The following is a 14,826-nucleotide window of genomic DNA, read 5'->3' as shown; positions in this document are numbered from 1 at the left end:
TGTCGAATATCCGAGGCGAAACTTATAGCACGGTCTTTCGATCTTATCAATTTATTTACTTCGTGGCGTGTTGTTTGCTGCCCAGCAGCACGGGAGAGGAGACAAAAAAGTCCGTTAGGAAGCGAGGATTCAAGAAGAAGTACAGCAAAAAGACGCCAAGCAGCTAATCAAAACAAAAGAATAGTTGATGATCGCACACGATAGCGCAGATAATCGTTAGTTTGATATATCAACACTATTACAACGAGAGGAGCTGGAATCGTCGCAATAATCACAAAATAAATATTTACATACGTATGTATCATAACTCCGAGTGCATTGGTCAAAATTGATCGTGTTGACATTTCGATCAGCCTACCAATCATTCGCATTTTATTTTTCCCACGAGAATCGGTAACGTCGCATTGACAAGATACTTACTTTTGAGTAATACGCTAGTTAATGCGTGCAACTTGAACGCGCAAATTGTAGTTCGTACAGATATTTACGTCTACGCACGAGAAATACAAGGAATTGAGTCGCAGTTCCAGTACCCAATACCATAAAGCAAAGCTCAATAACCGTGAGAAAATGAAGTCCTCGTCAAAATCGTTTAAAGAAATGCGTCCGTTCGGTAAGTAAATAAATGAATAAATGATAACATCAAATTTAGGTTATTTAATCTACTGCTTAATGCGTATAAGGCTATTATTTTCGCTATTCTGCACGTATAATTATGGAAACAAACAAAAATAATAATAATAATGATAGCCGTAATCATAACAATGAAAATAATATGCAATAAGATGTTTCTTTTTAATCCTTGAGAGAACTAAAACCATTTTTATTATATAAATAAACAAATCGAAAACCACCTATAATACTTCTTTTTCACTATTTTCAACTTTACTTTAACTATTTACAGTGCAGCGTGTCGCTGAGGTTGAATTAATTAGGCAACAACATCCAAATAAGATTCCGATAATTGTCGAAAGATTCGCCGGAGAAAAACAATTGCCAATTATGGATAAAGTCAAATTTTTAGTACCTGATCACCTGACTGTAGCCGAGCTTATAAAAATTATTAGGTGAGTCGCAATTTCACAAAGGAATCATGTTTCATTTTTATTATTTTTTTTTTAGTGTTCTTACTAAATTATACCTCATGTAATTATTTCGAATTAATCCACTTCTTTATTATCTCTCTCTGAGATAGGTCGCCAGAAATTTTCTTTTATATCTACTTTGTGCGAAACAATTTTCTGAATATGTTGCAGTAGTTTATTAAATCAAATGACATAAAAACTCTGTTTCGTCATTCTTGGAAATAGGCGCAGACTACACCTTCATCCGACCCAAGCATTTTTTCTGTTAATTAATCAAAGAAGCATGGCTAGTGGAAGCTTGACAATGGCGCAGCTCTATCAGCACGAAAAAGACGCCGATGGTTTTCTTTACATTGTTTTCGCTAGCCAAGAAGTATTTGGTTGCTAAATTGCGACTGGTGTGATTCTAGGTGAGTCTTCGGTGATTATACACAAATTGTAAGAATTACCTATATAATATGAAATTAAAGAACTTGGCGTACTTATGCTCTGTGTGTTGCAAAGAATTCATAGCTAGTGCCAAAAACTGCTGCGTGAACATTAAAGATGACTAATATCCAAAAGGAGGATGAATTGTTACACATATCTTACTTTTACTTGTATTTACTGACTTTTAATGGTATCAAATACATGCAAACAGCGATGTAAATTGTATTCAAATAAATATGAGTAATTTTATCGAATTATAATACAGTGTATAGAAAGCTGGGTTTTCTATTTCAAATAACATTTTCTTGAAACATTATCCTATATCTGTTGTTAAAGTGATATAAAAATTAATAAAATCAATTCACTGCATTGTTGTTGTTGAGTAAATTTCAAGGACACTTTACCTGTAATATTTACTGTCGTTTTTTTATTGTATTTCATTTACATTAGGATACACGAATCAGAGGATGCCTCTGTCTTTTCTATACATGCATGCGTTACGAATGTCTAATACTGAAAACCGACTTATTGCTATTTCAGATTTAATTATTTTATACAAAAATATCGAACGACGGGTGATAAATACTGTTGAACTTATTGCAACTGTGATTAGGCTGCTGCGTGTTGTGTGAGAATAAGTTTGAGAATACATGAGGGACATGTTAAATGCAAACTGAATTAAAGAATAAAAAGGAAAGTAAACAAATTATATACCTCCAGTAAAAAGAGAGCTGATAATCCTAGTAGTTGATTATTCTTGACTTAATTATCGTTTTATTGTACCCATTTATTATACTGAAAGTTTAATTATCACGTCAATCACTATAATGTTATAACAAGTCGAACTACTAGTGTGAAACAGCTCAAATACTTCATGAAAAAATACTACGAAATATCATATTTTTATTTGAGCCTGAATGTTGACATTGAGATTTCTTTATTAACCGTTTTTGTTTAAGCGTCATATCCTATTGTTACTTATTAATTTGTATTAACTACACTCGCACATGTATAATTATATCATGATAGTTCCTCAAATTGCCTGCTGAAAAATAATTGTTTTGTAACAATCTTATCCTTATTCAAGAAATGTTACAGTAGAATCTAAACAAATAATCTTCTTTATGATAATATTGGAATATATTTACAGATAAAACGTATTAAGTAGCGGTAATAGTATTTTGTACGTTAGTAGTTAGTTGACGAAAATGGCAACAAATATTCTAAAGTTAACAGATTTTGCAATATGTTCGTACAAGTATTTTTTAGTAATTAGAATATTGTAAGTTTTTCTCACATTATAATTAATAATTTTTTTGAGGCTGATAGTTTTTCTTAGTAATATCAAAATTCATTTGTTCGTAAGATCTTTATAAACCAATCGAAACGAAGTGTTTCGTATTTGCTATTTTTGTTTATCTTAATCAATTGAATTTTCTTTGATGATAGTTTCATCTTTTCGGTAGTTCAAAGCATGGGTTAATAAAAAAAACTGTTAGTTATTTAAAATATCAAATAGCCTTCTTGAAAATAATATATTTTTTGCTTACTCTTTCCTTCAAACTAGATGCAATAAACTGTCATTAATAACGTGCATATAATATACTTATTCTATACAAAAAGATAAATTACAATTCGGAGGAAAAAATACTCATTGAATTCCTATGTCAGGCAACTACGAGTGTTTTTGAAACTATTCAGGTAGAATCAGCTGTGAATTATTGATTAATATAATTATCATGTAATATCTCCTTTGTTTAAATAAATATTATTACTTTATGATACTTGTGAATTATTTTCTTTTCTCATAATGACTGATGTTTTTCCACGGTATCCTGACTTCGATCAGATATCTTTACGTTAAGAATATTTGTTCACCGTGGAATTTTATTTTCTTTTAATGATTTTACTGATGTATTTGGAAAAATAACATTTGCAGTTTCGCGCACAGTATAGAGGTAAACATATAATTTGAAATAATAAAAATACACAACAGAATATCGATATTGTTGTCCTTTCTGCCTCAGATTCGTTTTCGAGTTTTAACAATGATTCCGTTACTGGTAGACCTATTCAAATTCCATCGTTGTTTACAATAATTTGTTCTTGTGACCAAAGATCTGTTGCTAAAATTGATGAAACTTCTGTTATACGTAATATTATCATTAATTGCACATTCATACAATTCACAATTAGTCTAATGGTTTTTACCTATGCCAAATTTAATCAGGGATGAGAATTTGAACAGCATTCATTTTCACAATCGCTGCAATCAACTGCTAATTATGAGGCTTTAACGCAGGTACAATTCAAACGGGCAAAACTCAATTCGTATACTGGGCTGGATCTACCAATGAGATTGGTATTGTCGAGTATAAGGACATGGTGTTTGTTTACTCTCAGTTCATCTGATGTTTACCTTCACAGAGGACACCTTGACTGGCTATACTAGCTGTGTTTGAGGGACGATATTTATTAAAAATGTAAAAGTTTTACTTGGTAAATGCGACGTTAGGGTTCGGAATTTTCATGGTAAATGAACTGATTTTTATTTGTGTTGATTATTTGATTATCTACCTTTCAAGATACTTAGTAGTTTTTCTTTTTTAATATATATCTATATTCATAACATTCAGTTCGTATTCTCTTCTCATGTTCTTTTTTTTCTCGTCTGTACCAATCTCACGGTTCAACCTTTACCGTCAGTAGTAACGAACATCCTACATTGACCGTAATTTTGAAATTAGCGCGGAACTGTAAACAGCATGTACGGAGTACCATGATTGGTCAACGATCTTAGAATAAGAAAAATAGCGTCAGATAAAACAGAGCGTCGTCCATGTTTGTATGTACGTGTTCAAATGTGCAAAGCAGAAAGAATATATTTGAAAATTTTACCCATCAATCGCATGACAATGTAAAATAATTTCAGTTCATCATCGTGGCTTTAGGCTATTACAGCATCCATGAAAAATATGACAATGAAGAAAACCTGAGTGGATAAGAAAATCCCGAGATTCAATCGATCATATGACGCCATCTTGAATTGACATGGGCAAAACATGGCGCCTGACCCCAAGTTCCGAACATCGGGTAAGTTATTTTCAACTTTGCATTGTGATTGGCTGTTTAAAAGCAGACATAAGTTAAGAGAAGAAGGGTGAAAGGTAGGGATAGGTTAGAGGTAAAGGGGGCAGAGCGGCGACAGGGGAAGCTGCGAGGGCAGGAGGGAGGGGAATGGAAAGGTAAAGTAAAGGTTAGAAGAGGTTATGAACTCTAACCCATGGATGGGTGGTGAAGTCTGGTAGCAGCTGTCAAATATTCAAATGTCGCGTAGTTAAATCATTTCTCTCTGTCGGCTTACAAAGGGTAAGTTTTACCACCGAAGTCTTAACAATTTATCTATTAAATAATTCACATCGGATTGCGTCCATTTAATCTCCCCACTCGATGAGAGTTACGATCTTTTGCCGCGAGTTCGTCGTGTTACGCGAGCTCAGGGCTAAAGTTCGCCCACATTTACCGTTTTACACGCATATAAACCCCTGTAATAACCGAAGAGATGCGTCATGCACACTCAAAATACATTTCTCCGCATACTTCGATACCAGTTGATCACACATTTGAAAACTATCACTGCGTGACCCTTTCGCTTTTATTCCGTGAAAAAACAATACTCACCTGTCGACATGAACATAACACATCCACGGACTTATCCGAGACAATCGGTCACGTGATAAAATCACGTATAAGTTCTTGAAAGTCCAAAATAATTCTCAAGCGTACACCTCGATCGTCGATTTTGCTTTTCCAACGAATTCATCACGACTAAATGGTAAGGTTTAGAAATTGTGGACAGATTATTTTCCGACCGACCGCAATGATTTGTTGATATATAAACAGTAAACGCGACACGCTAATTGGCTTGCGATCATGATAAATGAATATCACGTATATAAATTTGTCTCGATCGTTTAATTTTTTCTTTTTTATTTTTTTCTTCTCAGTTTAAAATATTTCGTTACATATATTCCTTTTTCTTTCTTCGTCAGCGAGTCATTAAATTTTATGACTCACTTTTCAGTCGAAATATCAACTCTACCTATGAGTAATCTGAAAGATAATATAAATACGAATATGCAATACCGCGTGCGCGGTATTACTATTGCACGGTGAACATAGTTGGAAGAGATTTCTTGTACAAGTTCGATTTTCTTAATTCGAATTTTTCGAACGTATCAGCAGAAAAAAAAAGAAAGAAGTTCGCTTGAAACGTTACTTGTTTTTAACGCGTTTGCGTACAGCTACAGAAGGCACGCGGCAGAGATAATATTATCATTTCTCTGTTGAACGTATGTACGTGTCAATTGCACCTGCGCTGCCGTTAACACCAGAGATATACGCCATGTCGGTCAAGTAACCTTCGGACCTGTGGCGACCTTTACCTGCTGCTGCATGCGACCGTCCGTTGAATGTATGCTATGCCTTTGTACGTATATGCTTACGAATAGGTATAATAGGTATACCGGTATACTTATACACCTGACATGGCTGGCGTCTACGCAAACGTAAAATCGCTTCTAAATGACTCGCCCCGTATGTTCTTTTCCATTCCGTTTTGCAACTTCGTCGTCTTGTTATACACATGCGAGCATCATTATTGGAAAAGAAAAAAAAAATAAATAAATAAAATACAAATAAAAGAACACGTAATTGTCCTCCATGTTACGTGGTGTACCGTCGAATCGAACAAACCTGTGCAAAGAAAGACAACAATCTTTTCAAGGCTACATAATATGCATAAGAGTGCGAGCGGTATCTCTGCAGGCGCAAAACACGAGAATTATAACGGACCTCTCACTTTAATTATATGCTTGTAGACATATTGTTTGCAAGAGTAAATCGTTCGGACCAATTTCGTGAGCATCGGTGTTCCGATGTCCGATTACGCGAATCTATTATCTATGGCACAGGCTCGGCAGATACATGCTTGCGGCATCGCAGGTGAGCTTAGAATGCACCTGGCTGCTGCTGTCGTTCGAAAATCGGAGTGTCGAAGTGACCCGCAACCTGCCAACCTGCCAGAGCAGAGAACGGCTCGTGAATGGTTGTGTACCTGTACAAGGTTGAGTTTGGGCAGTCAGTGGTAAATTTCACGTGGTACGTTTCGCTCTTATTGAGTAGTGGATTCGTGAACCTGGTGAATTCTCGCTTTATAATAGTGTTATTTTCGTGCGCGTTCGTCGCTGCCGGGTTTCGGATCGGTTCTCAAATCATGTGCCGATTAATGTCTAAGTAATAATAACCCTGTCACGAAATCGGATACCATATTCCTATGCGAATGGTACTTCCAAACCTTCGTCGACGTTCAACTCTGCGATTGCTCACCGTTTCTGCATAGATACCTATGTGTATAACACCTATATACGTATGCTTGACCTCATGATACGAATACCTGGTACAGTATAATATACCGCACGGTAGAGCGTGTAGACGTATTTTACAACGCATAAGACTTCTGTAATAGGTGGTGTCCGTTTGTCATTACTAAAATTATTCCAAGTCGTCGAACGGTCGAAGGAATTCTTTCTAACCTTTGTGACTGTGTACACATTCGATAGCCAGTTGTTTCCGTTGGAAATTCAACGTGTACGAGTATGAACGTGCCTCGTTGACTCCAATACACTTTCAACTCACTTTGACCTTTGGTGGCCATGTTGTATAGTCGTTGTCAAAAATCTTCGCAGTTGTATTTAGTTGAGGTATAGTAATACCGTCTGGAGGCCTTCTTCGATTTGTTCTTGGCGGGAAAGTAGTACGTGATTATCATTTTTATTTTCTTTAAATCGTTTTGTTTTTAAGGTTTAGGTTTTTTTTTTTTTAATGATTCATCACTTGAACCCACGAGTTCTTATATAAGCAATGTCAAGACGTGCTTAATTAAATAGCAACGATTGCCTCGGGGTTTGAAAAATAATTGCATCCGCGACGGGTAAATTGTGAGGTATATTATATTATGTTTCCGAGGTAAATTTCAGGTCGTTCACTGCAGTCATGCTGCAATTCATTCGAAATGTTCGTATGTCAGCATGTCAGCTTCGAAGACGTTACACATCGAAGGTTTCACGTCATCAGCGTATCGCGAAAGCTATAATATTTGTTGTATATAGCGTGCACCTTAATTCTATAGAAGAAGGAATAAAGCATACATAGGGATAAATATGTACACGGATAGAGATATAATGTAGGTTTATTCAACCGTCGATGTTTCTCGGAATATTTAAATAATCGGAGCCACTCATTTTCACGTTGTTTTGTTAATATGAACGAATCGTTCTTTCATTCGTGTTCAAATTTTAAAATTTCAATTTTCCGCAGTTTTCGTGGATCATTACAAGTTAGGTGTAAATACAATGTGGTCGGTAATATGAAGTACAAAATTAATGACGTAACACGGACGTATATCATGTGTACATTTAATCTTGGAAAATATAAATTTCAATGAATATATAATAAATTCTTGACGCTGTTCAATCAACCAGTTCGTGCCGTTCTATTTTATCCAATTTCGTATTTCGCCGTTTGAAATCAGAATTTGCTATACTAAACTGGGACGTCTGGATTTCGCAGTCTTCAAAATTTCTAAATCCACTTCTAATTGCCTCCGAAATCAGCGTGGCATGTAAAATAACGCGTCATCGGAGCTGGGAATATGATTTCTTAGTCCGTTCGAGGTTTCGATTTTTTCCATTATTTCAAAAACAGTCGAATACCAAGGAAAAAAAATAGAGTAATTTCAAATAAATTCCCGATCAGAATATATCAATTAACTAATGTATTTTGAGGAATCGATATAATGCACACGTAGTTGGCCCCGTCTACGCGTTACAAGTATAATGCATGAAATTTTTGTCAAACGGTATTCGCTTCTCTTTCTCGTTACCACAGTTCAAACGGAACAGTTTCGAACGTGAATTCCGTTGCGTCAGGTTCGTCTTCGATTTCGTCGGGGATATCAATGACGAATTATAGTGCATATGCTGTACATAATACATACGTAGATTGTATAATAAAATCAAACTTTTTATGACAGGCAGGTAGCTTAGGTCATGCACAACGGAAGGTGAGGAATTGTAGACTCTGTTGCGGAGATGAGGACCATCTTTCACTTCTTAAAATGGCGCCCGAAGAGGATAAGGTTAAAGGGGAGAGGGGGAGGGATAGGGAGAGGGGGGGGGGGGCAAGAAACGGAAGGGGTAGTGGAGGAAAGGAGGCAGACGTTCGAACCGAACGATCTAGTTTACATTCCTGTGCTTTGACCGTGCCGAACAGGACCTGGAATGTATTAAAAATAATGTCGAAAATTCGTACGCCGCAGCGAGCCCTTTATTATTACACACGGTTTTCGAAACAAACCGTAATACCTGGCTGTTCTATATGCAACAGTTTCTTTACTTGACATATATATACATATATATATATATATATATATATATATATATATATATATATATATGTGTATTTTTAAATTTATTTACACAACTCTTTTATTCTCGTTCTGTCTCATGTCGAGAATTAGTATTTACCTCAAGTGTATTTTCAAACGAATGGTACATACAATTAATGAATAAAAGATAATAAAAATTTCTTCCGTTTATTAATATTATTGTTATCACTATCAGTAAATATTATTATATTCGGAATATTTGCAAATTGATCGTAAAATTAAACCGTTATACGTATATGTACTTCAATTATTCATTCTTAGTATTTGAATAATTCTTGCTCACATCACAGGGGATTTTTACTTACTAGAATTTATAGTTACAATTGTTTAACAATGATAAATTGATTCGATCTTATTCTTGTGGCGATATCGCCATTTATGCTTGATCATTCGAGTAATTGGTTTCAGGGGAAAAATAAGACGCGATTAACTATATATTAATATAAACTACAATACTGATATTTGTTGTTATAAATAGGTAATTTTTCAAATAACAATAAATTTTTTCATAAATCATTTCAGAAAGACATGGACAGAAATCACGTTGAGCAGAGCGATCATGCAAACAATTTGAACAATAGTGAAGCAGATGTTAAATTGGAAAGAGATTTTTGCAGTCTGGTACAGCAGCCAGGCATGGATCATATCGGGGACATCGAAGTAGTGGTAAGAATCATATAATTCACTTACATACGTCAAAATGCATAGAAATTTTTTTTGTCAATTGTGAAATTACTTACGGACATTGTTCTGGTTTTTATGGCCTGACGACAGTCTTACTTTGACCAATTATTTATCATATTTTGTATCATTTCAGCTCCCATTTAACAGAGACGCTCGAGGCCCTCTTGGTTTGGGTTTATCGTTGGAGTTGTGCGTCGTTTGCGGAGATCGTGCAAGCGGACGGCACTATGGTGCGATAAGTTGCGAGGGATGTAAAGGCTTCTTCAAACGAAGCATTAGAAAGCAGCTCGGGTACCAGTGCAGGGGTAGTAAAACGTGCGAAGTAACGAAACATCACAGAAATCGTTGCCAATATTGCAGACTTCAGAAATGCTTGGCGATGGGAATGCGCAGTGACTGTAAGTCCCATTTCACTGGATGGAAGTAAATTACGACTGTTAAATTTCAAAATCAATCCTTTTAGAATCGAAATGACCTCGGACATTAGAACGAGCTTTAAATTTTTATCTGGTTCACTATCGAACGATGATTGTCAGTGAAAAACTTGATGGATGTAATAAACATAAGCAAGCTTGGGGTGTTGCAGCGGTACAGCACGAGAGGAAGCCTGTTTTGGGGGACTCGGGTAGCGGAAAAGTCGGGAATCGTAGTCCCAGGGTGAAGCCAGAACCACAACAATCGATCCCTGAGACACCGCTGACTTGGGAACAGCCAGAAAGTCCGAGTATGGAGGAACAGAGCAATGACAGCGATCTCAGCGACGTTTTGACCCTTGCCAGAGAGCGTTCTTTAATTTCTCACGCCCTGGACAGTATGGCCAGACTTATTGGGGAGGTAAGCGACACTTTTTAAGAAAAAAGTGGCGTTTCATTTGCTTTGTCTGTTTATTGATTTGGCGACCTGGAAATGAGTTACTTCTTGATATTAATTCTGTTGTTGATTCTAGAGCGTCAATGGCACTAATGAATCCGAGGAGGAATGGACAGGCCAATTATTGTACGAAAAACACACGCAGTTTGAGCTCAAAGCTCCTAGTCCAGCACCTGCTTATCTTTCGGTACATTACATATGTGAAAGTGCTGCTAGATTGTTATTTTTATCTGTACACTGGGCCAGAGGTATACCAGCATTTCAAGCATTACCGTAAGCTTTTCTTTTACACAAATTAGTCGAAGGGCTGGCAGCAAGTCACTTTTCTGATTTCTGATATTTTTATGTAATGAATTTTCTTTCACGTTCAGAGTTAAGCTCGCTGCTACCAACCCCGTTATTACGAATTAGGAGGTGGTCTAACTCAGATTTCGTTTATGCGATACAGACAGACTGCCTCTTTCGACTAATATACCTAATCTTCGCAGTTCAGTCCAATAAGATTGAAAACGTGTATTCTTTTTTTCACAGCTCCGAAGTGCAGACGACACTGGTGCGTAGTTCTTGGGGTCAACTTTTCACCCTAGGCTTAGCACAGTGTGCTCACACGTTGTCTCTTCCCAGTATTTTAACATCAATTGTTAATCATCTTCAAGCTAGTATAGCCCAGGAAAAAATAACAGCTAGCAAAGTTAAACTTGTTACCGAACACATATGCCGTCTTCAAGACTGCGTCAGTTCGCTTCACAAGCTCCAAGTTGACGCGACGGAATTCGCCTACTTGAAAGCTCTCACTCTGTTCAGCGCCGGTAAATAATAATGATGATAGCATTAACAACAACGGCAGTGGAAAACTTAGTAATGAGCAAATTGTCTAATCAATATTAGGATGAAGCTAAACCAAATTTATATTTTTCTTTTTTGTCAAGAGAAATTTTTCTGCCCCCTTCAGATAACGTGATGTCTGGCGTTTGGCGTAAGAAAGTTGAGGTCCTGCAAGAGGCTGCCTGGAACGAGCTGCAGCGGTGTGTCGGGGCTGAAAGATTACCTCGTCTCCTAATCAGGCTTCCGCCGTTGCGTTCCATCGACCCACGAGTACTCGAGGATCTTTTCTTTGCTGGTCTTATTGGCAGGGTAAGCGTTGCTAGCGTAGTGCCTTACATTCTCACCATGCCAGACTGTAAAACTGAGCCCGAGAACCACATGGGATGACCAAGTTTAATTTGCCTCTGTCGCAGTTGTTTAAGTATTTACGATGCTATAAGACCATGTGGTAAATAAACTCTGGCCAGATCAGGTGAAAGTGGTTCGCGACAATTTGAAAATGCAACGTACCACGAGAAATTTAATGAAAAAGGTTCACTGTATTGTCAATATTGTAGTAATATGGGCCTTGCTATAAAGTTGTAGTTATAAATAAGAAAGGATATAGGGAGAAATAAAAGTTTATTGGCCTGTAATTTCAACCAGTATACAGTAGACATATTCTAAACAAGGACATGAAAATGATTTCGTGGAACAGAATTTCTTATTAAAAAATACAGTATTTATTTTTCTAACAGTTGGAGTAAAGTTTCGTTTACGATCGATATGCTGAACTAGGATAAAAAAAATAAACATAGTAACTGTAGTACGTGATCAAGGATGAATCAAAATAAGAAAGCTCTAGCCAGAGATTGGAGAAAAATATATTCGTTCATGAGAACAAAACCGTTTGGATACAAAACAAATACAAATTTTGAATAGCATAAAAATAGTTGAAAAACGTTTTGCGTTTCCCGTATAGTATGTGAAACGAGCCAATAATGAATTTTTAAACATTGTACCGTAATAATAGGTATTCCTTTATTGCGATTTCACATGTATTATACATCCTTGACGTGTGAAAAAGGTATTAGAAAATTACAAGTATTTGAGACCAAGCATATTTGTATCGAATGAGAAATTTGTATTTTTTATCTGTTTCGCCCTCTTGCGAAAAACGTCAATATACTTAAATACTATTTTAAGAGTTTTCAAAGAGTTGTAATAAAAACGTCGACTCGACTAAATGTACATTATATTTAGGTTAATTGTTAATAAATAATAATCAACTAATAATATTGTATAATATCAGTTATATAAATGAACTCGTAAAATGAGAGTATTTTCACAAAAATTAGAAATGGATTACTTCACAATTTTGTTAAGCTGCAGTGAAACATCGAAAATAAATCACGCAATTGACGTTCCTCGTTTCGAGAAAAATTCATTGTACAAAAAAAAGTTATGCATATACGTATATATATGTATATGAACACATGTATAATGTAAATCATAAATGTTACGTCAACTTTGTCGGGTGATATAGGAACGACATGTTGTTCATAAAAAAAAAAAAAAAAAAAAAAAAAAATGATTCTATTCAGAATTGAAAAATCCTATAAATGTATGAAAAGCGCGCATTCATTTCGTTCAAAAATTATCTCACTGTAACCTGTATTAGTGTGATGTAAATCATAATGAACTGCATTATTTCGTGAAATTTAATTGGACTCGATTGGATATTCTCGGATACATGTATTCATTTTTAAACTCGATGATTAATTACGTTGCGTATCATTTAGACTGTGACGATAAAGCGTTACGTATATTCGTTATTAATTGGTGTGCGGGCTTTCTATTTAACAAAAAATATTTGCATTGTTAAGTATTGAAGAGAAGTTAGAAAACAATCAGTGAAAAAAAAATAAGGAGAAAAAACGAGCCATGGCTCAAGATTTTTTATAAAATTTACCACTTTATAGAGTACAATATACAATGCGGAAGAAGTATTGCGGTGGTTTACTTTACTCTACTTGTAAGACCAGGTTGAGTACTTGAATGTTTTTGGTCAAAAAGTAAACATACGTATAAATATTTAGAAATAGATAAAATATTAAAGGGAAAACTGCAATGTATATAACAAAAAATGTGCCTATATTAAACAAATATTTATATTGATAATAATTTTGTAATTAGCATATATGTATATGTATATATATACACATATCCATGTATGTACGTGCATGTACATACGTGTATATATATAGATGTATAAAATCTATATATACACACACTAAAAAGAGAAATAAATAAATGAAGTCTGAGTATGTGTATGAAACGTGATAGTTTATAATTTTCGTTTTTCCTTCCAAAATTTTCCGGCTTGGTGCATAAAGCTGAAGTAAAAGAAAATCCAACAAACGTACAACAACTTCCCAATCAAGGTTTCTACTCAATTGTATTGCAGATCGATCGCGTGGCAAAAGATTAGAACAAAGCAACAGACAAAAAGTGTTTTGCAACGGAAGGAAGATGGAAAAAAAATAATATAGGCTACAATGAAGGTGTGAGCTAACAGACAAAAGACAAATGAGTCACATTTATATCCGAATCCTACCTACGAAAGTCTCTGTTACTAAACGGCCTTCGATTTATTCACAGAACGGTTGAAAACCCTGAATTTAAGATTTTCATGAGATCTTTGTTATACTTGGCACGATTTTGGGCTGTGTTGCAATATCCGCAACGGTAATTAGTGGATAATTAGAGTGAGTGAAATTACAAATTTCCCGTTACCATTAGCAACGGAAAATTGCTTTACAGTTCAATAACGTTACCAAATTCTACTGAATAGCTTATTCTTAAAATACAGTTACGGTATAATTTTAAATTGCGAACCAATTAGTGAGCATATGAAATTAGTAATTAACGAACACGGTCCGTAGCGAAACTGAGACCGCAATAACTGATTATAGATCATCAATTACGTACTAAAATATCAAGGAAAAATAACACCGTTCTACTAAGCATCGGCATTTTTCCGTTAAATTCATAAGTTGCGGTGAAAAACATTAACTAGACGGTGCTGCCCTCTGTGTGGAAAGATCCTGATCCCGTGAACGAAACAGATAATTAGGCAGGGAGGAGGAATCGGAGAAATTCGGCGCCGGAGGGAGTGACGAACCTAAAGGATTTAACGGAGAAAACTATATCCGTAGCATAGATAGTAAGAGACAATAGCATCTAATCAGGTCTGTTTAACTAATAGCCCACCACCTTTCTTCATCCTTGTTTGATTTCGTCGCGTCGTTCCGTCCATTCGTTCATTGGTCGGTGAGGACTTTGGAATTTGGTAGGGCTAGTAAGGTGGGGGCGGAGAATCGTGGCGGGGAGGAGGAGGAGGGGAAAGAAAAATTTCCCAGCGAGACTGTAGCCTCACAGTCAGAG

The 14,826-nt window shown here is 35.7% G+C and overlaps 2 protein-coding genes and 1 long non-coding RNA gene across 14 annotated transcripts; 2 read left to right on the top strand and 1 right to left on the bottom strand.

The window, feature by feature from the left end:
- Positions 1 to 83: 83 nt before the first annotated feature.
- LOC124306156 (microtubule-associated proteins 1A/1B light chain 3A-like) lies at positions 84 to 3,298 on the top strand. The gene is made up of 3 exons (XM_046766439.1): positions 84 to 613; positions 905 to 1,067; positions 1,311 to 3,298. The coding sequence occupies exons 1-3, from the start codon at positions 571 to 573 to the stop codon at positions 1,471 to 1,473; spliced, it is 369 nt and encodes a 122-aa protein (XP_046622395.1). The 5' UTR covers positions 84 to 570; the 3' UTR covers positions 1,474 to 3,298.
- Positions 1,355 to 4,273, bottom strand: LOC124306157 (uncharacterized). Its single transcript, XR_006908541.1, has 2 exons — positions 3,726 to 4,273; positions 1,355 to 3,640 (listed from the first exon to the last, which is right to left on the bottom strand). It is a non-coding gene; the product is annotated as an uncharacterized LOC124306157 (long non-coding RNA).
- Positions 4,274 to 4,369: 96 nt separating this feature from the next.
- LOC124306154 (orphan steroid hormone receptor 2) lies at positions 4,370 to 13,389 on the top strand. Of its 12 annotated transcripts, none has more exons than XM_046766424.1 (7): positions 4,370 to 4,607; positions 9,544 to 9,687; positions 9,839 to 10,103; positions 10,277 to 10,539; positions 10,652 to 10,848; positions 11,107 to 11,433; positions 11,528 to 11,669. In XM_046766424.1, the coding sequence occupies exons 1-6, from the start codon at positions 4,566 to 4,568 to the stop codon at positions 11,390 to 11,392; spliced, it is 1,197 nt and encodes a 398-aa protein (XP_046622380.1). In that variant the 5' UTR covers positions 4,370 to 4,565; the 3' UTR covers positions 11,393 to 11,433; positions 11,528 to 11,669. The 12 variants fall into 12 exon arrangements, with proteins under 12 accessions (XP_046622380.1, XP_046622368.1, XP_046622370.1 ...); XM_046766412.1 differs by having other exon boundaries at positions 4,382 to 4,607; positions 11,107 to 11,384; positions 11,528 to 13,389; XM_046766414.1 differs by having other exon boundaries at positions 4,383 to 4,607; positions 9,548 to 9,687; positions 11,107 to 11,384; positions 11,528 to 13,389.
- The last annotated feature ends 1,437 nt before the right edge of the window (positions 13,390 to 14,826 follow it).

This window comes from Neodiprion virginianus, chromosome 5 (assembly GCF_021901495.1).
Source record: "Neodiprion virginianus isolate iyNeoVirg1 chromosome 5, iyNeoVirg1.1, whole genome shotgun sequence".
NCBI classification, from domain to species: domain Eukaryota; kingdom Metazoa; phylum Arthropoda; class Insecta; order Hymenoptera; family Diprionidae; genus Neodiprion; species Neodiprion virginianus.
Note: the sequence above shows the minus strand (reverse complement) of the source record. Positions and strands in the feature narration are given on the sequence as shown.